This window comes from Pinus tabuliformis, chromosome 5_1 (assembly GCF_031772625.1).
Source record: "Pinus tabuliformis cultivar Carrire ecotype Pingquan chromosome 5_1, CPIR1, whole genome shotgun sequence".
Lineage (NCBI taxonomy): Eukaryota > Viridiplantae > Streptophyta > Pinopsida > Pinales > Pinaceae > Pinus > Pinus tabuliformis.
Window position 1 is genome coordinate 953,096,532 of NC_142305.1, and position 25,185 is coordinate 953,121,716.

General features: G+C 40.7%; 1 protein-coding gene across 7 annotated transcripts in view; it reads right to left on the reverse strand.

The window, feature by feature from the left end:
* LOC149167927 (uncharacterized) overlaps positions 1-19,004 on the reverse strand; it is a 451,255-nt gene extending 432,251 nt beyond the window's left edge. For 2 of the 7 annotated variants that reach the window (XM_089433241.1, XM_089433246.1), the window contains exons 1-3: positions 18,328-18,995; positions 17,963-18,083; positions 2,308-2,393 (exon numbers count right to left, since the gene is read on the reverse strand). In XM_089433241.1, the coding sequence (XP_089289367.1) occupies positions 2,308-2,393; positions 17,963-18,083; positions 18,328-18,752 (632 nt within the window). In that variant the 5' untranslated portion in view covers positions 18,753-18,995. Of the gene's footprint in view, positions 1-2,307; positions 2,394-17,962; positions 18,084-18,327 lie in introns of all 7 variants that reach the window. The other 5 variants (XM_089433247.1, XM_089433243.1, XM_089433244.1 and 2 more) reach the window with 5 other exon arrangements.
* Positions 19,005-25,185: the final 6,181 nt, after the last annotated feature.

The following is a 25,185-nucleotide window of genomic DNA, read 5'->3' on the forward strand; positions in this document are numbered from 1 at the left end:
AGCAAATCGATTCCCAATAGAGGTGACGTAGTGCCTTAGAGGCTGACGCAGGCCCACGCAGGGGCAGCGTAGAAGTAGTCATGGACTCGTTGGTTCAGATGCCGGATCAGCCAAGATTTGCAGTGTAGAGTGAGGTAATCTCACTAATTTCTTCTGCCAAGTGATATTCTCTATACTGGATTGCCAACAAGGCATCCAGAGGTTGTATTCAGAAATAGCTTCTGCTTAATAATAAAAACCCTCAGATTTGTTGCACCAGTTTTCTCACATTAAGTTTTTCTGAGGACGTTTGTCCAAAAACAACTGTCTTTTGTGTTGTATCTCTCTATTAATCAGTTTCTTGTTTCGGCATATTATTTTAAATGGTGTAGGCTGCAGTGTATGTATTTCAATGTTTGTCGTAGGAAACTGCAAATAACTTGTTCATGTAAATCTAACAAGTAGGAGAAATATCATCAATTGCTGCAGTAGGGATTCCGGTTTTAGGAATTTTCACACTGCAGGGGAGGGAGAGGTAGAGGAGGAGGAGGAGCACGAAGGCGGAGCAGGAACAAGAGGTGGAGGAGGAAGTGACACCATCTAGGATGGGCAGCAGCAGAGGATAGAGGCCACCTCCTTTTTTTGCTTCTAGAGGACGACAAATTCCATTTGTAGCCCTAGCGGCAATACCTTCTTCCTCTAGAGGAAAAGGCAATGCCATTCCCTATTCATGTAAAAGAGGTAGAGGATCTCAGTGACTGATTACTTTATGACATGTAGATGACTCATGATGATGAATCATGAAATATATTTATTATATTTTTTTGTTGACATTGTGACTTTTGAGGGTTGAGACTGAGTCAAGACTCAGGATTCAAGACTTGATTCACTATTGATATGTGATGTAGCACTAGACTTCTTATACATCTTATATATTAGCTTTCTTTTCATATTTATGTGGCAATGCATTTATCTGATGTTGTGGATACTTTAAATGCTAAAAAAAAATATGAATATTTTTTTATTTTTTAAATTTTGCAGAGTTTTTACCGATTTTTTCAAAAACCTCCCAACTTTAACGACTTTTTCAATTTCTGGACCCTTGCCGATTTATTCTTGAGGTCGACTTTTTCCACATTGATTTGGAATATAACAGTTGGACTCTTGGTGGCTTATTTTTGGGTGCATGTCATTTAATGTGTGTATGTTCTAAGTTGAAAATTGTAAGAGACACCTACAGCAGTACATAGATAAACTGTCTAACGGAATGCTCACTGAACTATAGCACAAAGTATGAGAAAATAATTTTTTTCAAAGGAAGAACTTTAAACAATGATTACCTACACTTGATATTTGAGTAAACCTGCAAAGAGATAAGTGGAAAATATGACTAAAAAATTAGTTTTCTTTTCCCTCCAAAAATATTTACCCCTAAGGATGACATTATCATCTTGAATCCTATCGGTTCTTTTAAAGTTGATTTTGTTAATATATTTTTTGTTTTGAGGCACATTTTTTACCTCAAAATTCCTCAAATGACCTAGTGATTTCTATAATCTAATTGTTGTTGCTCATGACTCACTCTATGTATTACCATATGGAGCATCTAGTTAGTGGAAGAATGAGCCCATTGCATACTATACAAGGCAAGAACAGCAGACCGTCACGATGTGCCAGTGGTGGCAGTAGTGGTGGTGGTGAAGTTAAATAAATTGGTCTTCTTGAGGAAGAAGGTAAATGTCCATGCAGCAGACACGTGCCTCCCCTTCATTTGGTGTAACAAGGATTTGTCTTCCTCCATAAGCTTTTAGACTATATATGTAGCATTAACTCGCTGCTTGTTACTGTTTTTTAGGTAATGAAAGGTTATTGTTTTCAAATGCAACATAAGATGCATACTTTTCAGGAAACAAAGGATGCATAAACATATTTTCAAACCATTTAAGTTCTTCACAATGCCCTTGGTATGATGTATACCTTCGATCTAGTCATTCAAAAGGCATACATATGGAAGAGAAAGGCAAAGAAGACAAAAACTAGATCATAATGAATGACGAATCCCGACTAATAAGGTGATTATGCCAATGAAATTATTGTCTTGATCAGGTAATCTCCTATTAAATCCCAATGCATAGTAATTAACATTATCATGTGTCTATTTAATATGAAGGTTAAAGTTCCGTGTCATTGAGTTGGTTATTCTTGCCCAGGTATATGTTGTAAAACGTTCTTCAACTCAACTAAATATTGCTTGATGTTGAAATGCACAAATGATGGAGCATATAACTATTATTGTCTTCAATATAACCTTAAATATATGGTGATTACCTAGGGCCAGGTCTCAATGACCATTTTCCTTCATATTGCTTGAAGTCCCCATCGACCATAGCAAAATGGAGCTCTTTACCATTGACCTGCATGTACACCATGCCGCAGCTTTCTAAAAGTTGCTCTTGTAGATAATTCAATATTAAAGGGAGAATGAGAGAGGAGAGAAAGAGGAAGAAAAAAATATCTTTTATCACATTCACAAAAGTTGATCATAACAACAAAGCTACAACCAAACATAAGGTTAAATGATATTAACGTATTGCTTAAGTACTAAAAGTAGAAGAGACATGTATTATAATTAATATCCAAGACCCTAAAGTGGCCAAATACAGTAACACCATAGGAGTTGAGTTCTACAAGAAGAGCATATCTCTGCAACTTTAGGAGAGTGTACCACAGGTAAAAAAGAACTTTAGGAAGGTGTACAATATCAAGAACATAATGTATGTTCAATGAATGGTGCCCAAGTGGTGTACTCCAAGTGGTGCCCATATCTTACAATGGCCTCGCATATCTTTTATTTATCAACTTTCCACAACTATAATTATACTTGGCACTTTGAGGAGAATGCTACACCCCTAAAATCAATTGAAGCTAAATTAATATTAAGGCCTTTTTGAGAATTCCAAGTAACGTACCTACATAATCCTGTTATAAACATGGCTCTCTTAACACTCAGACTTAGCATCTTGCACGATTACAATAAAATTATTCATGAGGTAATATTTTGGAACTACTAGAGGCTATCAGACTCCTAGCCTCACAACTATAGCTATCAATTAGTTTTCTTTCACTTGGGTATATGCAATCTAGTGAAGCAAACCAAAAAAATAATACCCATTCCCTTTTGCAAGTCGTTTATTAGCTAGATGTATTGATCCAATATTCAATAGCATTTACTTCACAGATTAAGTGTGATGTTCATAGTGGGCATTTAGCAAACTTTAGCACTGTTCAGAGAGAGAAATCAGAGAAACGTTCGAGAGATATGTGCCAACAAGAGACCCTTGACATCATCTAAGTTCTGTGAGTAAATGATACCATAAACCATTCAAATACTCAAGAAATAACTGTATTCAGTTCATCAAAATCCCAGCGGAAAAGGGTTCAGTCAAAAGTAAGTGAGACGTTGGGCCTACTATGTAATTGTTCAACATTCAAGCCACTGATCCACCTTTATAAAGCTGCATGGAAGTTGTCTGTTACTCCAGAACCTGTGTCAAAGGAAAGATTAGACAACCTCACCATCGAATTTACTCAGCACAAAAAGGAATTAGTTTCCAGCCTCAAGTTCTCATTAACAAAAAACAAATCACTCCTCACAAAATATTATTGACTTGGCTAGATTAATTCAAGCCTCCTATCAGACCTGAAAACCAAAGATTTGAAACCCTAAGATTTTCACTTATTATGATTGTATTCTAAATCCGTTAGGGTGTAAGAGATAAATTTATGCAGAAAAGAAAGCAAGAATTTATTAGATTTAACCCCAAAAACTAGCAGATCAACTCAAGATATATTCAACTTCAGAGATAGTCTCGCATGGAGTCCCAAGTTAGATATAAGAAATAGATTAAAATCAGCTCAGCAAACTTGGCTGCAATCTAGTTTTGAAAATGAAATCCTTCCACACCCTAGATTACCTTGAAAACAAAAATGACAAAAGAGAAAAATTTAGTTGAGATGATTAGAAGAAAGAAAAACCCCAGTGACCATGGAATGTAATCCAACATTTGAGTAGATGCTCTTGTCTTCGTTGGTGTTGAGGTCCCTACACATCTCCTTGGAGAATGCTTGATGAGCATCGACCTATGGTACCTAGACGACACAAAAGTTATAGATAGGCTAAACTAATTCTAGATCTAGCCTAAGAATTGCAAACTCAATTAATTAAAGCATAAATCTAAGGTAAGAAATTAGAACCGTAGGATATTCAAATTCAATACTAAGACCTGGCTTCAAAAAAATAACAAAGAAACCAAATAGAAATTACTCATACCCTGTTTGCATTTGTTAGCCTTGCACTAGCCCTTTCTTCTATGCTTCTTGTATAACAAAACCCTTTTATTATTTACCTAGAACATAATACTAAAGGATATGGAGAAGAAAACACACCAATATTGAACAAATAAGCCTTTTCATTCCATTTTCAACAGGAAAAGTATAAGAGGAGGCTTGAAGGTCAGTTAGAGATACACCAAGATTGATCAGTGAGTTCGATTTTCTGGAGCGGGGTTTGTTGAGAAAATTCGAACTAGTGATCAAAGTTTCAGGGAGGGGCAGTGAGTGCATAGCAGAGAGGCAGAGATAGTGCCGAGGGATCAGCGCTGAGATAGAGGAGGCTACTCAGAGCCAACAGGAGCCACGTAGAGGGCCAGAGTGACTCCGCAGAGGCTAGCAGGGCCTGCGTGGGTGACACAGAAGGCCAGAGACCCAGTGCAGAGCAGCGGAAGGCTGACGTAGGGGGCTTCTAAGTGACGCAAAGGCCAGGAGGGCTAAGGCAGAGCTTCAGAGAAGGGTATAAGAGAATTTAGTGTAGCAGACTTGTTGAATATCTGCTTCCGAATGGAGGTACTACTGCCAAATAGATTTCTCTGTTGGGTGAGCCAGTTTGGCACCCTAGTTGTACTCAAGAAAGCTGCTTAATAATAATACCCTCAGAATTGTTGCACTAGTTTCCCAAGTTGGGTTTTTCCGGGGACGATTGTCCAAAAATAATGGTGTCCCTTATGTGTTTGTCTGTTATTTTCAGTTGATGATCTGTAGATGAGTTGAGACTGCATTTGTGTTTATTTTCAGTATTTATATGGTTAAATAACTTGTAAAGAAATAAACAAGTAGGTGAAGTAAATCAGATAATGCAGAAAGAATTTCTAACGGGTTAAACTTAAAAATTTCAACACCTCCTCCATCACGGGCTCGACATGAGCCTTCAACTGCTCCTCCATAGACAACCCAATATGCACGATATGCTCACCAGTTAGTTGTAGGCAACTATCGTCTGGCAACTCCATCATAGATCTAGAGGCCTTTGTACCTATCAGCTCCTCAACAACGGTGGAGCTATCTTCCGACACCTCATCAACCTGTGGTGCATTGTTATCACCTAAGGAATCGGTCACAACCCCGAATACCTCATCAATGGATGATGCCTCATCAATGGGCGTATGCTCAACTGTCTCCTTGCCAACCATGGCCCCTTCAACTACTCTTTCATCTTTTTCCTTAATACTTCTCATCATCCCTGCGAAATCCCACTGAATCTCCATTGGTTTGTGCATACCCCTTAGTTCACAGAATTCTTAAAAAGAGAGGGATGCCTAAATGCCATAACCCAATGATTGGTATGCCCTCCAGTTCTCCCCCAATAACTCCACATCAGTTGCAATCATGTCTGGATTCCCAACTGAAGAATGAATCAAATTCTTCCCCACATCAATCATCATTTGTTGTATCCTCACCACCTCATTCCAGGTGACCACCATGTTGTTTGATTCTAATCTTTCCCACAGGCTGAGCCAAGATTATGGCTCTGATACCACTGTAATGTTCCTAAACAGGAATATAAGTGATATACAAAGCATGCAAACAATCCAGCAATCAAAAAAACGAAATATACATTAAGCACCCATGGAAACACTGGAAATAGAGAACTGTTGAGCCATTTTATTACTTCTTCATAAGCAAATACAATAGTAAAATAGAATGGTGCACATGGGCTTGTCTCAATGGACAAGCATGACAAAACCCAGGAGAGAAAATGTTGAACTGAAGGCTGCTACAACTGCTGCACCAAACTGAACTACGTTGCCCCAAAAACTATTATGTCTGCTGACTTCGAAGGGTTGGAATCACTGCTTCTCGTGCTCAAAAAATTATGAGATTTCAGCTCCTTGCTCCTTGGCCTAAACCTAGTAAAACCCACGAAGGAATTGGCCAAATGTTGACCTCGAAATTTTGGCCCAAATTCCCCTTAGCACCTCTAACTGCTAGCTCAGTTGGGACCCCTGTTTGACCCCTTAGATCTGCCCAGAAAATTCTATAAAATTAGGTGTGTGATCCTTGCCCAAAACCCAAAAAGGAATTTGGTTGGTTTAGACTTATGAAATCGACCCCCTTGGAGCCCAGCGTCAACTGCACCTGCAAAACTCAGCCTGTTGGAATCTTCCTGTAATCCTTCCAAAAATAAACCCAAAGTGTTGGGCTGACCTCTGCTATCAATCCCCTAACTTCCCGAATGGGCTTCCGACCTATGGCACCTGTTCCTTAGCTCCATGAAATTGTTGGACTGGCCCTCTGCGCTATCCCCTAGCCCAATAATTCGAACTACTGGGACGATGACTTTGCTGGCTCCGAAACTCACAAGAAAGGATGGCCCTTTGCTGCTCTCCCAATCCTCTGTTAAAGTTTCTAAGTCTAACAGTTAGAAACCCTCCATGCACTTTATTGATTTATTCCTACCTACTTGTTCTGTTAATTAACAAGTTATTTACCATGTAAATACTGAAAATAAATACAAGGGCATGCTCAACACATTACAAATCATCAACTGAAGGAAACAGAGACAAGCACACAAATGACACCACTATTTTTGGACTAATGTCCCCAGAAAAAACCCAATGCAGGAAAACCGGTGCAGCTATCTGAGGGTTTTATTATTAAACAGTTCTTTTCTGAGTACACTGGGTGCCAAACTAGCTAACCCGACAGAGAAAAAAATCTAGCAGCAATACCTCTCTTCGGAAACAAGTATTCGGAAAGCCTACTCCACGAAATCCCTCTCCAGCACAATCTGAAGCTCAGCGTCAGCCCTACTGGCCTCTGCGTCAACCTACTGAGGCTTTGCGCAGCCTCTCTGGCTCTCTGTGTCACTCCTACAGCCTTTGCGCAGATGACGCAGGCCCTTCTAGCTCTGCGCAGTCTTTACGTGGCTCCCTCTGCTCTGTGTCTACCTCTCTCTGCTTCTGTGCTAGTCTCTCAGCACTGTCCCTGCCTCTCTACCTCACACTCACTGCCCCTCGCTGCAACTGATCACTAATTCTATCTCTCTTAGCAAACCCCACTTTAGAGAATACAATGATTGATCACTCTGGTGTGTTCTCCAACTGACCCTCAAGCCTCCTCTTATACTTTCCTTGTTGACAAATCAACGACCGAGATTAAGTCCCTAATCGACATCTAAGATTAGATCTAGCTTGATCCATGTCTTTTGGACCATTCTAACACAGTTTTATATTAATTCACATTAATATTTTAATTTCCCTAAGTTTAGACTTGGGGACTCCATTAAAAATATTAATTATTTTAATATCTCCCAAACTGTTTAGAATTTGCCCAAACCCTTTCTAAGTATTGGAGATCTCATGTGCCCTAACCTCTGCACCAAATTTCGTGGCTTGAGCACATCCGATGCTACCCCAAATCAGCACTCCCTCTTAGCAAGGACTGTGCTCTAGCAATACTCCTCACTGAGTATTACCCTGATCATCTGGCATTGATCCCTGTGCTGATGCTAGGCCCGTTGCCCAACATCCTATGCACTACTGCATCTTGTACTGCTGCCCATAGCTCTGTCACTGCCATTGATGCATCTGTATGACAGCTCCCTTTGCATCCGTGTTGTTGCCCATGGCCCTGCCACTACCACTGCTACGTCTGCACTGCATCTCCACTCATCATGTTGCATCGTGTCGCCCATAGCACTACCACTGCTAACTGTTGCACTACAACTCAGTTACTGAGAAGTAAATGATCTCCCAACTCTAACCTCTCTGTTAGGCTAGAGTACTCCTAATGTTGAAGCTCCCTATGCCGCTGACAAGTGCTCCCTCTCTGACCTCTGCGTTGCTGCAACAACTCCTTCCATCTCGCACCGTTGCACACCTCTCTGTGCCATCCTGCACTGGTGCAACACTCCCATGCCTCTTGCACTGTTGCAGCCTGCTAGCCTCACGCTGTCCTGGGAATTTTGCACTGTAGCTCTCTCTGTCGCTTCATCTGCATCTGTCTCTACCCACATCCACCAGTCCTGCTACTCCTCTTTGGGGCTCCCATAGCATGGTCTAATCCAAGAGGCTGGGTACCTCGAGGATCCTGCCCCTCATCGCCTGTAGTCTGTCTAACTACAGCTCGATGTCTCCCCACTTCCGCTCAAGTGGCGTGTGTGCACTCATGGCACAGTCATCGTCTGTCTCCACTTCCTTCTCTGCCCTTGCTGGCACTGCCTTGGTCTCAGAGGCCTCTCCCTTGTTCTTCTTCCTTGGACACTGGGTCGCATAATGACCCAGCTCCCCACAGTGGAAGCATTTGATCTTGGAGAGGTCCTTCTTCTTTCGTTTCTCTTGCTTTCCCTCAGATGCTAGGGCAACATCCTCCTCCTCCTCCTTCTTGACTCTGATCCCCTTGTCGCTGCTTCCTGCCTTGCTTAGCCTTCTAATCTCTTCTTGGCGAAGAGTCACCCACATTTCCTCCCAATGTGGAAGGGTCACTCTGCCCAATATACTCTAGACAAATACCTCCCAGTCTTCTGAGACTGCGTTCAGGGTTGTTCTCACCATCAATTCCTGATCTGGCGTGGCCCCTATGGAAGTCAGCTGATCTCGAATCTCATTCAGTCGACCAAGGAAGGTGTCGATCGGTTCTCCCTTCTTCATTTGGTATGACCGCAATTGATTTTCTAGTAACATCCTTCTCTACACAAAAGTATGTTGGTACAATTTCTTTAGGGCCTCCCACATCTCATTTGTCGTTTCCTTCTCGGCAATGTGTGGTACTACATGGTCCTTGACCCCGTCAAGGATGATGCTCTTGGCCCTCGCCATTGCCTCCTCATACTTGTCGTTATCAGCTGGGTCAACTAGGATCGCTATCGTCCTCAAGGCGAAGTGCTTGACACGATTTCTGTCAAGTACAGATAAGATTCTAGCCTTCCAGACTGCGAAGTTTGAGGCTCCGTCCAGTCTGTCCTAGTCTCTTACTCCGTGTAGTGCCATGCTGCTCTTCTACTTCCCTCCTGGAAGTTCTCGATGTGACTCCCTCTAAGCCTTGATTTCCCTCCTGGAAACCCTTCTGCCCAGTGTTGCGGGGGAGCGCCCCCCCCCCTTCGAACCCGCTCCCGAAGCGCGCTCCGGGCGGGAGCGGGTCGGGAGCGCTCCCGTAAAAAAATTTACGCTCCCTGGTCTAATAGGGAGCGTTTCAGGGAGCAATCGCTCCCGGAGCGTTTTTTAATGCCCGGGAGAGATCTGGGAGCGATGTTTTTTAATGCCCGGGAGCGATCTGGGAGCGATCGCTCCCTGATCGCTCCCGGGCATTAAAAAACGCTCCGGGAGCGATTTTAGTCGGGCCGGGAGCAGTTCGGCGGAAAAAAAATCCGCCAGACCCGAAAATTCCCAAAATTTTAGAAAATTTTTTATATTTTATAAGCCCAATGGGCCAAAAACATTTCATTTCAACTTGATTGAGCAAGAGATTGAGAGCTTGAGCAAGAGATTGAGAGCTGGAGCAAGAGTTGAGGAGCAAGGAGCCAGAGCTGAGGAGCAAGGAGCCAGAGCTGAGGAGCGAGGAGCAAGCCTGCAGAGGTAAGTAACTTAATCATTTAGTTAGTTTAGCTGGTTAGGTAGTTAATTTGGTTAGTTTAATTTAGCTCTTTGAGTTTAAAGATCATGTATTTAAATTAAATTAATAAATTTAATGAATTAATCCCAATAAACTAAATTATCCTGCAGATTCAAGACTCAAACCCTACAAACATCAAACACCATGGACCTGGGGATATTTATTGGCATTTTCCTCTTCCTGATCCCTTTTATGGTTATTATGGTGGTGGAGAGTAGGAAACGGAGGGGGCCTGAAACTGAAGAGGTGGATGAAGAAGCCGGAGGAAGTCAAATGGGTGAAAACCCCAGTGAGGAGGAGGTGGAGGAGGGTGAACATGACCCTCAAAAAACTAAACAAGACCAAACTCCACTGTGGAAATATGTTCAAAGGGCTGAAACAGGGAGAGGGGGTGGAACCACTAAATTTCATTGCCCCCATTGCAACACTGATTACACAGGTTCATACACCCGTGCTAGAAGACACCTCTGCGGGAAAAGGCCATGGGATGGAGAGAAACAAATAGGAATCAAAACTTGTGCAGCGGTGTCAACAACAGATAGAGCCAAATACATAAAGGAAGAGGAGGAAGCCCAATACAGAACAAAAAGATCAAGGGGTTTCTTTGAACCAAGCTCACAAAGAACTCCTTCAGCATCCTCAGGCCAAGGCAGTGGATATGGACATGGAGGCACAGGGTCATCATCTTTGAGGCGTAGAACCATATCAGATTTCCTTGATGAGGGGTGTAGGAATGATGTGGATTCAAAAGTTTACAGGTTCCTCTATGCATGTGGGATACCATTCAATGTTCTACGCTCACCTTATTGGCACGAAATGGTTTCTACCATAAATGATGCCCCTAAAGGATACAAGAGCCCTGGGTATGACAAGGCAAGAACTGTTGGCCTTGATCATGAAAAAGCAAAAATATCACATTCTTTGAATAAAATGACAAGTTCTTGGATTGACAATGGGGTGTCCATTGTATCTGATGGATGGACAAATGTAAAAGGCAAGCCATTGATAAGTGTTCTTGCTGTGTCCCGAAGTGGTCCCATCTTTCTAGCTGCACATGATTACTCAGACAAGTTCAAGACCGCTATCAACATTGCAGAAGCATTGCTTGAAACAATTGAGCGTATTGGCCCATACAATGTCATCCAAGTCATCACTGATAATGCTCCTAATTGTAAGGCAGCGGGAGCAATTATTGAGGATAAATACCCGAACATATTTTGGTCTGGATGTTTGGTTCACAGATTGAACCTTCTATTGCATGATATTGTCAAAAACAAAAATGAACAATACCAATGGATTGGTGATTTGTACAAGAAAGGAAAAAAAATGATAAAATTTATTACAAATCATAGCAATACCCATGGCCTTTTCCGCAGTCACTCGAGATTGGAGTTGCTGAAGATTGCGAGGACTAGATTTGGTAGTTATTACCTCACCTTCAGGCGCCTTTTGAAGGTAAGAGAGGCATTAGCTAGCATGGTATCAAGTCCACATTGGCAGGTGTTAAAGGAAAGGGCTACAAATGTAGCTGACATGGCAGGTTTTGAAACGGTGGAGGAGGCCGCTCTTGATGGGCAGTTTTGGACAACTGTGAGACAGGTATTGGATTTCACCAAGCCAATTTATAACATGATTCGGTTTGCAGATACAGACAAACCAGTGATTGGCGAGGTGTATGAGCAAATGGATACCATGTTGGGGGAAATAAAAGACATTGTTCATAATAAAGATCCCAACTTGTACAAACTGATTCATGATTGTGTGTGTGAACGGTGGAATAGGCTTAACCTTCCACTACATTGCTTGGCGTATATCCTTACGCCAAAATACTACTCAGAATCTTGGTTGGGCAAACCTGCAGCAGGGGGTGGTGTTAGGACCAAACCCCATTTAGATCGAGAGGTAACTAGAGGATATCTGGAAGCATTAGAAAAGTTGGTGCCTGACAGGGAGGAATGTGCAGCTGTGCGCCTTGAAATAGGCAGATACTTCACTGGCAGTGGTTTGTATGGTAACTTCCATGCAATGGACGACAAAGATAAATTTGATTCTCTCACATGGTGGGAAACATATGGCGGCCACGGACTTTTGCCAAAATTGGCAAAAAAAGTTCTTTCACAGGTTGTAAATTCTTCTTCTGCAGAGAGGTGTTGGAGCACCTACAGTTATATACATAATGTGAAAAGAAACAGACTCAACGAAAACCGAGCAGAAAGCTTGGTTTATGTGCACTACAACTTGAGGTTGTTGAGCCATTACTGTGATCGGGTTAATGAAGATCCCACATATAAAATTTGGGACAATCACCCTGAGGACGACAATTTGGAGGATGGCATTGTACATATTGAAGAACTAGAAGAGGAGCTTGTACGGGATGAAAATGAAGCAGCTGCAGCAGCCATGCCACCTCCACCTCCACCATCCAGTAGCAGTGCTCGAGGCCCGAGTCTTGTTCCATTGCTGTCGCCACCTCCATCGACACCCTCGCGTGGAGGCTCTAGTTCTGGTCGTCGGTCTATGCGGGAGACTCCTAGAAGACCACCACGACCTGCTTATACTCCTGGAGACTCTCGTGGCAAGGGCCACTTGTAGATTTACAGTTTACTTGTCTTTTTTAGTTTCTATTAGACTTTAGTTTTCATAACTGTTGAGTTTTGAGTCCTTGACTCTTGACTCTTGACTCTTTCATATCATTATGACGTTATGATTTTTTTGTAAACATTATATCACTGTGACAATGAAAATTTGAAGTTTGAAGTTGGGCCTTGGCAATTATAACTCATTGGTAATGATTGTGAATTATGAATATGATGCTTTGTGAAAGACTAAAGTTGTTTCATTTCATCTCATTATTCATGTTTCATTTTATAAATTTTTAACATTTCATATCATGTTAACAGTTAGAAGTTAGGACTTAGAAATATCTTCGATATTACTTCTTGTAATGGTTAAACTTGGCTTACAAGTACAACTTGTTACTTTGGTGATCAATGATGATAAATGTTATTGAATTTTCAATTCTGAAAGCTTGAAGTTGAAACTTTAATATTGAATTTGATGAATCATGATTTATAAGACTCAATATGTTGCAGTTGTAATATGTATTTTACTAACTTGTGGACATGGTTGATGACGATTATAATTTCTAGATGATTGATGTGATATGGTTCAATGATCAATTTATGTTTTTTTATGTTTTTATGTCTATTTCATCATTCTACATGTTTTTGTTGACATATATGTATCAAAAATTAAAAAATATAAAAAAATATATATATTTTTAAAAAATCGCTCCCCGATTCGCTCCCAAACCGGGAGCTTCTGAAAATGGTCGCTCCCGCTCCCGCTCCCAAGTAACATTGCTTCTGCCGATGTCGAGATGCCCCCTACTCTGATCGTCTGTGCAACTGCACCACTAATCCGGATTTCTCAGCTAGAAACCCTCGGTAGCAACTCCCTCCTCCTTGGCCTTGCCCTGTTAGGTATTGTTCTGACTACAGTACCCCACCAACTCCACTCTGCAACTTACCCACAACCTCCTAAACCCCAACAACCTGAAGGTGAGAGCTCCTAGGCTCTGCGCAGTCCCGGCACCGGCAAACTAGCTCCCTCAGCCAATTGTGTCAGCCCTCCTAGCCTCTGCGTGAGCCTGTCTTTGCCTCCTTCAGCCTCTGCGCAGCCTCTTCTTGGCTCGAACTTGATGACGCAGGCACTACATCACCCCTTCCTTGCTACTTTGCTGCTAGGAACAGCTTCTATCACTCGGGACAGCTGTTTTCTGCTGCTGCTGACGTCCTCAGTTCTCCTGTGATCTGCAACCACGCTCTGATACCATGTTGAAGTTTCTAAGTCTAATAGTTAGAAACTCTCCATGCACTTTACTGATTTATTCTCTACCTACTTATTCTGTTAATTAACAAGTTATTTACCATGGAAATACTGAAAATAGATACAAGTGCATGCTCAACACATTACAGATCATCAACTGAAGGAAACAGAAACAAGCACACAAATGACACCGTTATTTTTGGACTAATGTCCCCGGAAAAACCCAATGCGGGAAAATCGGTGCAGCTATCTGAGGGTTTTATTATTAAGCAGTTCTTTTCTAAGTACACTGGGTGCCAAACCTGCTAACCCAACAAAGATAAAAAAAAATCTGGCAGCAATACCTCTCTTCGGAAATAGGTATTCGAAAAGCATGCTCCACGAAATCCCTCTCCAACACAATCTAAAGCTCAGCGTCAACCCTGCTGGCCTCTGCGTCAACCTGAAACCCTCTACGTCAACCTATTGAGGCTCTGCACAGCCTCTCTGGCTCTCTGTGTCACTCCTGCAACCTATGCGTGGATGACGCATGCCCTTCTGGCTCTGCGCAGTCTCTGCTACCTCTGCGTGGCTCCCTCTAGCTCTGCGTCTGCCTCTCTCTGCTTCTGCGCTAATCTCTCGGCACTGTCCCTGCCTCTTTGCCTCGTACTCACTGCCCCTCGCTGCAAATGATCACTAATTCTATCTCTCTTAGCAAACCCCGCTCTAGAGAATAGAATGACTGATCACTCTGGTGTGTTCTCCAACTGACCCTCAAGCCTCCTCTTATACTTTCCTCGTTGACAAATCAACGGTCGAGATTAAGTCCCTAATCGACGGCTAAGATTAGATCTGGCTTGATCCATGTCTTTTGGACCATTCTAACACAGTTTTATATTAATTCACATTAATATTTTAATTTCCCTAAGTTTAGACTTAGGGACTCCATTAAAAATATTAATTATTTTAATATCTCCCAAACTGTTTAGAATCTGCCCAAACCCTTTCTGGGTATTGGATATCTCATGTGCCCTAACCTCTCCACCAAATTTCGTGGCTAGAGCACATCCGATGCTACCCCAAATCAACATCCTCTAACTCTCCCAGCAAATGCTTGATTACTAATAACTCCAGACTCCCCCTGCGTATTCTCCAACTAGCCAGAAATACGCACTCCCTGTTGTGGCTGAATGGTAGTGTTGTAACACACTCACGAAACTCCTGAAATACTTATGGAATTGCCTCTCTAGGGCGGGCACGGATGGTCCCCCAAAGTAGAGGTTGAATCTCCCACTTGAGAGATTCGTGACTAAACAGTTGGTTGACTCAGCTAAACAGCAAAGCGAACAGTCAAGTAATTTTGATTGCAAGGTGTAAGAATGAATCCAAAATGAAAGTTGCTCCCTCCTTATAACTCCTTGGGCCTCCCTAGCCTCATGTGGGCTCCTCCATCCACCTATTTGACTTTCCCTCCAAAATATTCAAATGGGCCAATTCTAACTCCCATGTGAGTGGCCCCCACATTCCACTATCAACCAAATAAAGTTGAATTGTCTCCTAAGTCCCTATGTCGAAAATGATGGGTTCTCTTCCTTAGCCAAAATTGTGCAAAATTGTGTAGCAACAACCTGTTACAAATGTATTTGAGAAGGGACATGACACTAGGGTTCTCGCACATGTGAACAGTAGAAGGCAGATTCCATACCTCTGAATTGATTTGGGGTATTTCTCCTTCTTGACTAGGCTTGATCTAGCCCTTCATGACCTTTCCAAACCACAGACCACAGACAAGATGTATTGTGCTTGATGTGTGTACTCATAGGTCGAAGTTCCACCTTTTTATAGCCTTCCACGAGGCTCCATTAGCCTTCTCTAGGCAAGTCAACTTGATCTTGGAAGCCTTCTAAACATTTTGAAAATACAAAACAATTTCTCTTTTTGATACAAGTGCCCGAAAGGGTAGCCCAAGGGTTAGCTCAGTTGGTCGAGTTCCCGTTGCTAAATACCTCGCCAGTTGGGAAGTCATGGGGTCAAATCTCCTCGACGCCCTTGGGGTTAGGCCTTGCTTGTTTGGCCAGCGGCTAGATCTCTTCGGGTTGATCTACCTGGATTTTCCCCATGGATGTAGCGACCACCCAGTGTCCGTGAACCACCCTTAAAAAAAAAGTGTTCAAAAGGGTCTTTTACAATAAGACAAGGACTCTTTGACTCATGTAAAACCTAGGATCATTAAATGAATGCTTGACCTAATGACAAATAACTTGAGCATGAACCCCGTGCTCTACAAAAGTAATTTTCTTATGTTCTTTATATCGTTTTCTTTCTTTTTTTGATAGATACATAAAAATTACATCATGACATCAGTCAAACGACAATTATGAAGACCAAAACTAGTTACATTCTCAAACAGGCCGCCCCAACTATCAACTCATTGATCAAGCCCTAGGTCTTGGTTTGCTTATATTTGGTCTCTCTAAGGAAAGCATATTGCCTCTCTAAGGAAAGCGTATTCCCTCCTCTCGGAGCCTTGAGCTTAAAATTGTGTATTTCCATTGTAGATCTCTTTGTGTTGCCTCACACCTCAAACCTAGAATACCTATTAGGTGACATTCCATATACCGGGACTCCTCCCATCAGTGAAAATCCGTAAAGAGCAAGGGGTTTTGGCTATGGTGACAGTGGGCCACTACCCCATTGTTGTCTTTTGGTCTAGTTTAAGCCTAGTAGGGCATCCCTCTCCTAGGCCTGCTAGATTTTACGGCAACACTGCTATTTAACTTCAAGCTATTGTGTGATTGATGCCATGGTCTGAAATTTAATTTCAGCATTAATCAAATTCATCAAACTACTTGTTTGATTGAGAGCATAAGAACATTAGTCACCTAGGGCTTCAAATTTTCACATTGTTCCCTTTCCATTGTCTACCAATGCAGGTCTGCAATTCCTTGTTGTGCGTTTTTGTCTTGCCTGGAAACTTATTACTTATGAACCGAGAGGGATCAGTAGTAAGTACTTATGTTAATAGCAGAGAATAATTAGTCAAGTACAAAATAAATTAATTGTAGAGTATACAGACAGACTAACTTGTCGTTAGTAAGAGGCAAAATTTCCTTCCTGGATGAAACTGAATTTCTGAATTAAAATCAGACAAGAAATTATTAAGATAAAGTGTATATGATAAATATGTTACTGACAGCTTTTCATTTGTAAGTGGAAAAATGTTTCTTCATGGGAAAACAGAATTTCTTAATTAAAATAATATGACAAGAACCTGTCGACGGGGTCTTGGATAGACAGTGATTGGGTGCTCTGTTAAGGCATTCCTTGATGTGAAGTCACCAGTTCAATTCCCCGCCCTGATCAAGGTGATATATTGGATATAATGTATTGGATATAATGAAGATGGAGTCCCACCAAAGTTACAAAAAAAAATGACAAGAACCCATTAAGATAAAAGCATATATCATGCAAATGTTTCTTCCCAAACAACAAACTGGAACCGAAGGCTGCCAGTGGCAAAGTAAGAGAAACTATAGTGGATAACACAATACTTTCTTTGCATTTAAAGCTTTCAATATGACACTCGAAGCTATTTACTGATTAAAGGTGAGTCACTACATTCATATCTAGATTGCAGATACAAATAGGGATCGGAGAAGTAAGTTTGACCTTGCTAGAGTTCGCAAAGATGGCAATAACCAAGGTTCCTATTTGCTAGCAATCTACATCATAGGCATACCGAAAATGTCCCATATGCAACCAACCATTGAACAAAACATGCTGGAGTAATAGGTCCATAGAATTTTAAAACGTTAGCATGGGCATTCAAATGCTAATACTTATATCTACTTTCTATTTAGTTCCATTCCTCTAAACTTTGCTGAAATCTGGCTTTTGTAGTCCTTGAACCCTTTTTACACGTGCGCTGTGTTTAGCTGGAGAAGTGATCCATCTTCCAGTGGGAAGAAAGTACAGATATTCCATCTATATACTTAAATTCCAAGACTGCTAGTCTACATGGCTCACGCAGATCACCCAACTTGGGCAATGGCCATATATATAAATTGCACTTGTTTTCATACTAAATTCTAGAGTCTTCAGTTGTTCTCCTTGCATGCAAGAAAATAGTATAAAAGGAAATGGTAAACTACTTCCTTCCGTTAGAAAATAGGATTGAAATTTTAAAATCTCGGAGATGATGAAACAACGCAGGATCGATAAAGAAATTGACCATATCAGGAAGTTCTCGAAGGTCCAACACGACTTGAGCTTCGATGTGCCAATACAAGGCGCGCTGCACTCCTCGCTGCATCAACCATATCCTGTCTGGATGTGGGCATGGAATTCTCTTACTGCCCATACCCAATAACCATTATTGGCATCGTTAGTAGCAAAGCGGTGAAATAATCATTCAATTTGCACTGTTTCTATGAAATTACTACTTCCTCTGCATTCCATTCAGTAGAGCAGCAACCAAATTGACAAGTAGTCCAAGTGCTAGAAAAATGGAATTATTACCCCGAAGTAAGGATGCAGCAATTAAATTAATTGACCAGAAATAAGAATATCAATAAGATGAAGTTCAGTTCAGTTAACCTGCAAACAAGATTGGGAATGAACTCAGCGAGTCTTTCATACGCAGTCAAAACATCCCACACGCTCTGCTCATTGGCATTAATGACGATACTTGCGGTTATGTGTCTCTCTCTCCACGATATTACATCTACTCTGCAATCTACCGTTTTGCCATAACGATTATTTTTATTATAGTTCCATTCATTCTGTGACGACTTCGTTCCTTCATCCGACAACTCGGGTTTCCTTTTGGAAATTGGTTTTGAATTCTTCTTCTGCTTCTTCCTCTGATATTGAATTGGCCCAGTTCTGCAATGTTTTAATGCATTTGATGGACGGGGTATCATACTCCACGTCATATGACCACCATGCCAAAACCTCGGAAATCTAGATATGGCGTTCTCTTTGAAAAGCAGAGATTGAGGTAAAACCCTGTACACGATCATAGCAAACCTTCCGCTAGCATTTGTAGTTCGAATTGCGGTCAGGAGCGTACCATCATCGTACGGGTGTTCGATTACAGAACAAGGAAATAAAGTGTAATCTGCAGAACAAGGAAATCAAAGTGTAATCTGCATGTATTTTGTTTGGATAAAGGTAAAAGCATTCCGCGGCTGGTATTGGAAGTTTGAGATTCCGAAGTGCACTCGTTTATTGGCGGCAATTTCACTCGATTTCTCGAGCATCGAACCCCAACATATGTGTAGTCATCAAAATAGAATAGACGGATCCGTTATGCCGGGCCCAAAACACAGTTTCCCTGACCATCGAAAAGGAAATTAAGGAAATGGATGAGTGGTAAATGCTTTTTGGTTACAAAATAAATCAGGGTTAAAAAGGAAATGTATGTTTAGAGAATAAGTGGTAAATGTTTATTGGTTACAAAATCAATTAAATTAGATCAGACAGTAGTTAGTTTATGTGGGTTAGTTTAAATATAGTGAAATTAAAAATATACAAATTTTAAATTTTAAAATGTTATAATTAAATTAATTTTAAATTGTAATACATTTGTATTGTACAAATTTTGTAAATTAACATTATTTGTATTGCTATATAGAAATAATTATTAATATTTTATATTTGGTTTTTTATAGTTTGTAGATATTGTCTTATGGAAATTTTATTATTTATTATAAATTTCTATTATATCTTGGTTTGTGAATATGGGAAATTTTATATTTATTTGTATTACAAACATTTTATTATTTTGAATATCATTTATTCATTAATAGTGTAAAATCTATCATATGTGGTTAAGTTCGCACAAAAACCTAAGTGACTTCTACCCCTTAAAAATATAATGTAAAAATAAAAATATATCTCTCACATACCATTAATAAATCTTTTTAAATTACATATGTGATTTTAAATAATCATTTTAAATTATATATGTAATTTTAAATAATATATTTTTTATTAGATTATATTAATCATTAGTCATTTTTATAAATAGGAATATAAAATGATTATATTCATTAGCAATAATTTTATCACCTTCCCAAAACAAATTGTATCATAAATGTTCATCTTACACCTTGATGTGATCTATGTACTTCTCGTTAATTAATAGAGGTAATGGACACATTAATAGAGGCAAAGGGCAATAACATGTTCAATTTGATAGCCAATCAAATTGAACATAAATAAATTAAATTATTTTAAAAAATCATATATTTCAATGTGTAATGTTATACTATAGAATTTTTTGCAAATTTTTTTGGTCAAACCCAAACTAATATGGGTTTGACCAAAAACCTATTGCAATATCCACTACCTTGCGCCATAGATAATAAATATGCTTGTTAGATTTTTTAAAAGGCGATCAGAGTAAGGTATTAGTAGTCCATGGTAACGCAGGGTTTTGGCTATAAAATAGAATTTATAATGTTTATTTTTGGAAAATAAATATTTATTTTTTAATATTATTAAAAAAAATTCTAATATTTGATTGATCGTAATTTAAAGGTTTTATTGTAACCTTTACACTATATAATGTCATGTGGATAAATGTCTCATATATTTTATGCCATAATTTATGAATATGATTACAATATTTATGCATCATTTTTAAATATTTGTGTACTAATTTTTTAGTTCCTATCAAAGCAAGACTATAAGATTTGATTTGCCTGTGGACCATTAGTGATTTAGCATTGATCAATGTAGGTTATAATTTTTTATGCAATTTTTCTCAAAACATAATTTTTAACTTAAGTAATAATGACTAAGTTGCCCTGCAAAACTTGTTAATTTTAGTTTTGATCATGTATTTTGATTTTGATTTTTAATGTTTAAGATATAAAATACAATGTGAATATAATAATTAAAATAAAATTTCTCAAATTTTATTGGAAATTAATTGCTAAGTTTTATTGTAGATGTAGTTTCCCCGTATTCTTTTCCATTGAAAATATTAGATTAACCTAAGTTTTGAGGTGATATATCCAAATTTTAATAATTTTCATTAGTTTGTGTTGACGTATGTATTATGTTTGCAATTAACTAAAGTTTTCAAACTTTGAGCTTATTATAACACGTATATAAACATTGACATGTGTTAGCATTACTTATTCGAAACATAGAACACCTTGCGAAGTACTTCTACCTCTCACTTTAAATCGCACATGTCACTTGCCACCACTTATCGTCTCATTCCACTATTCATCATCTTTATTGTTAACATAACAAAGTAGCACCACATTACCCTTTCTAAACAATCACACCATTAACTGACTAAATCAACAAAACGAATTGCTACATGTTGGGAACAGATCCCCTAGGGTCCTTTTTGGGGTTAAAAGCCCAAGTTTTTGTATAAGAAGTGTAAAGTCTCCGCATTTTGTGGTTGCGGAGTGTGAAGATGTAAAGAATTATCAAGGGTTTCCGCCCTTCTTTTATGTAACTTGTGTCGGCTTTAAGAGATCCACCAATGGTTTGCGGACCATGGGACTGTATAAAAAGGGAAGTCTTAGAAGAGTCTAAGGCAGTTCAGTCTTGATATGTTTTAAGTCATTGATGAATGTAATGGGTTTGTGAGAGCTAGGAGCGAAGAAACTTAGCGTAGGAAAGAAGCTCTTCAACTGTGCGCAAAGGCCTAGGGTAGAAGTCCGCAACTGAGTGCGCGAACCCCTGCATTTGTGTGCCCAGGGTGGTTAGAGTCTGTAAAGAAGATCTAAAACATAAATAAAGAGGATTATTCTATAATTATCTGTGTATGATCTATTTTACTTCTGTTATAAATGCATAGGATTATGTTATGATAAATATTGGGTTTATGTTTTAGTGTTGTATTGATGTGTGAATCAATATACTTTGCTTTGTTATATGAACGCAAGTAAGAAGATCTGTTTACGCGAAGATCCTCTTAATGCATGTTGAAGTCATCAAATACTTAAGCTAATATGGGTAAATACAGAAGTAAGAGTAATTATAGAGGCACGTAAGTGTTTGATCCACCTATCTAGGGTACGCAAGGGATAGTCGTAGACCTTCGTGGAGGTCTAAAGGATGACTAAGAGGAGTATATCGATAAGCCCCAAAGGGCTTATCGACATGCGCGAAGAAAGGTTTAGGGTATAAAACGACATCACTACCATCTATGGGTGCGGAAACTTGGTTCCTGCATCCCCCCATACTACTTCAAGTGAGACTTTAGTTTGCGCTCGACGGATTGATGCCGAAAGGGCCAGTAGTGTATGGATTTGCTTGGCTAATTACCGCTGAACCTGGTCAGGGCCCTTCAAGCCAACAAATGGTTCCCTTGCCGGGAGCGAGATATGCATAAAGAGATGTGTGATGTCGCATCACTGGAATCCAACTAAGAAGGAGATCAAAGATTGGTTGGATAGAAAGATCCACGAATTCACGGTGCAAGAAAACAAGAATCCACGATTGACGAAAGAACAATGGTTGGACAGATAGTTGTATATAGAGATACACGAAATCTTCTTTTGTTCCTTCACGGTCGAATTATACAAGTGGGTCACGAAATTGGCAAACGGTTAAGGAAGGTGGAGGCTTGACGGTCCGATAGCCTGGACCTCAGAGTTAGTACGGAGATTGGAAGCCTCTGAAGATAAGATCGCACGCAATGTTGATCATTGGCTCGATCGTATCATAAGAGGATTTGTGACAGAGTTCGCAATTGATACTTTGATCAGTTATAGTAAAGCAGAGCGCCGCTTCTTCAAGGGACCACGAGGTAAGTATTTAAGGTCTTTAAATACTTGGATTAAGATGCTCTTATGTGAAAAGTGGATTATGCAGATACCTTGATGTTTGGAGCTACGCAAAGTGGAAAGATCTTAAGGGATCGAGGGAAAACAGGCCCTGAATATAGCCCGTTGATTGGACCTCCTCTGAGTGATGACGAGGAAGCAGCACAGGCTTCTTCGTAGAGTGTTGTTCAATTGATAAGACAACGATTCCTGCAAATACCCAGTCCACCCACACCACCTCCATCATCACCTCCGCTGCATACACCTTCACCCACGCCACCGCCACCTCCGCCACCATCCAATATGGAGAATTCAGTAAAATTGCCTGTGTTCAAGGGGTCGGGAACTGAGGACCCGAACCAATTTTGGTTTGTCGTGAAGGTTGTATGGGAAGCTCAGGGTATTACAGATGATCAGATGAAAAAATCAACGTTGGTTACTGCTTTGCAGAGACGTGCACTAACATGGTACATTAAGTATTACACTGATAACCCGATGGCTTCATTAGCAGATATCCAGACTGTGCTGAATAAGGAATTCAGCAGGCCCAAATTTGAAGCTCAATCAATTGTGAGATTCAAGGAGATCATGATGAAGCCTGGTAAGACACCCTGGGATTTAGATCAGAGGTTGAAGTGCACAATCCGAAAAGCCAACATGAATCTTACGGATGGGCAGCACTGCGAATGGTTTGTGGCTTCACTCCTGCCTCATCTAAGGGTTGCTTTGTCGCAGCAGAAGATTGGAACCCAAGCGGAAGCCCTGGAGATTGCATGAGACATCGATGCAAGATGTTAATCTAGGGATTCAACAGATTCACGCGCAGTTGCAGAACCTGTGCCTAAAATTTCAGAGTCTGAAGAAAGATAGAACAGTTTGGCCAAAGGTGCGCGAGGAAGTTTGGTGCCTGAAGTGCAAAAGTCAGGGGCATGACAAATATCATTGTCCAGTCTTCGCAAATTATGTTGCAGTAAGGGAACTGATGCCTCTGACGCCGGAAGCTCAAGCAGGGCTAAGTACAAGGCTCACGCTATGGTGTGTTATCTGTCAGGTAGCTGGAAAACATGTGACAAACAATTGCCATTTGCTACATAAATTTGTACAGACACTACAACAACTCTTCTATAACTTTTGTCAATCGGTGGGGCATGATGATCGTAATTGTCGTAGTTATGAGCTAATGATGGATAGAACACCCGCATATAGGGTGCAGGCAGAAACCCGACCTTCGGACCAAGGCGTTAGGGGAGCGCAAGGTGAATATTAGGGCGCAAACGAGGCCGAGGTGGAGGAGGACCTGGTAGAGGTCGGGGACAGGTCATTTGTTACAACTGTGGAGGACCGAGACACTACATGCGAGATTGCACGAACCCGACACGTCTGTCATGCCGATATTGTACTCAGTTTGACCATGTGACAGAGGATTTCCCTGTATTATTAGCTAAGATATGTGAAAAGGGGGCGCAGCCTCAGTAGCCGACTCAGAACCTGCAGATGATGAGGGCTGAGCCTCGTGAGGAGGATCCTAAGGTAAATATTGTGTTGTGGAGTGGAATGACGATTGGCGAAGATAAGGGGAAGCAGCCTGAAGAAGGTGAATGGGTCCGCAAAGCGCCAAAAAAGGAGATCGGGTTTGATCTAAAGAGTGCAAGGGAAACGTTTATGGAAGCAAAGAAAAGCTTTACTGAGGCCTCTACCTCGAGAAGTCGGGATAAGCCGGCTAAAGAGATGGACCCTTCCATGCTTACTACCTTCTTGGAGACCTGTATGAAGTTGTTGCGTGATAGCAAGGTTGTGAAAGCACTGCAGGAGCTGATAAATAAGTGCGTCATAAAAGAAAATGCTCCTGATGGACCGCGCGGAGTCAGGAAGATTGGTAAGCATAAGGCAAGAACGGGGCGTGAGATGAGGCTCACTGCACAGATATGAGAATATGAGATGGATCAAGTTATTCTAGATATGGGGTTAGACGCGAATGTTTTTCCTAAATAGACATGGGAGAGGATGGGGAGACCTGCGTTGCAGTGGTCTCCGATTCAGTTAAGAATGGAAAATTAGTAGAAAATCATCCCCATGGGAAGACTGCAGGGAGTGACAATTGATATTGAGGGCACGAGCGTATTGTCTGATTTTGAAGTGATATAGATTATGGATGATAGTAATCCATACCCTGCGCTCCTTGGGATTGATTGGGCTACTGACATGAATGGGGTAATCAATTTGAAGAAGCGAAAGAAGATATTGGAGAAGAAATCTCTCCGCGTAATAGTGCTCCTGGACCCTGCAAAAGGACCGCGCTATACTGAACCATTCCGCGATTATGAAATCAATGATGATTTGGACCAGATTTATAAGATAACGGCGCGAGATAAGGATTAGGTGAATCCAACAACAGATGGACACATTGCCTGGGACCGCGAAAGTTCCTACACATCATATTCAAATGAGGAGTTGGAGCACTGGCAGAATCGACTGCATGAAGTATCTATGTTGCACTATAATATGATGACCAAGTCATTGCGTTGTGTATCATCGGAGGTAAGGAGTCTGCCCTATTATGATGGTTTAACTGATGTCGATAAATTTTTGGATGCATTCGAAAGGGAAGTGCCAGAGAAGCATCGCTTCCAGGCCTTAGATTGGGCGCTACGCCTACGAG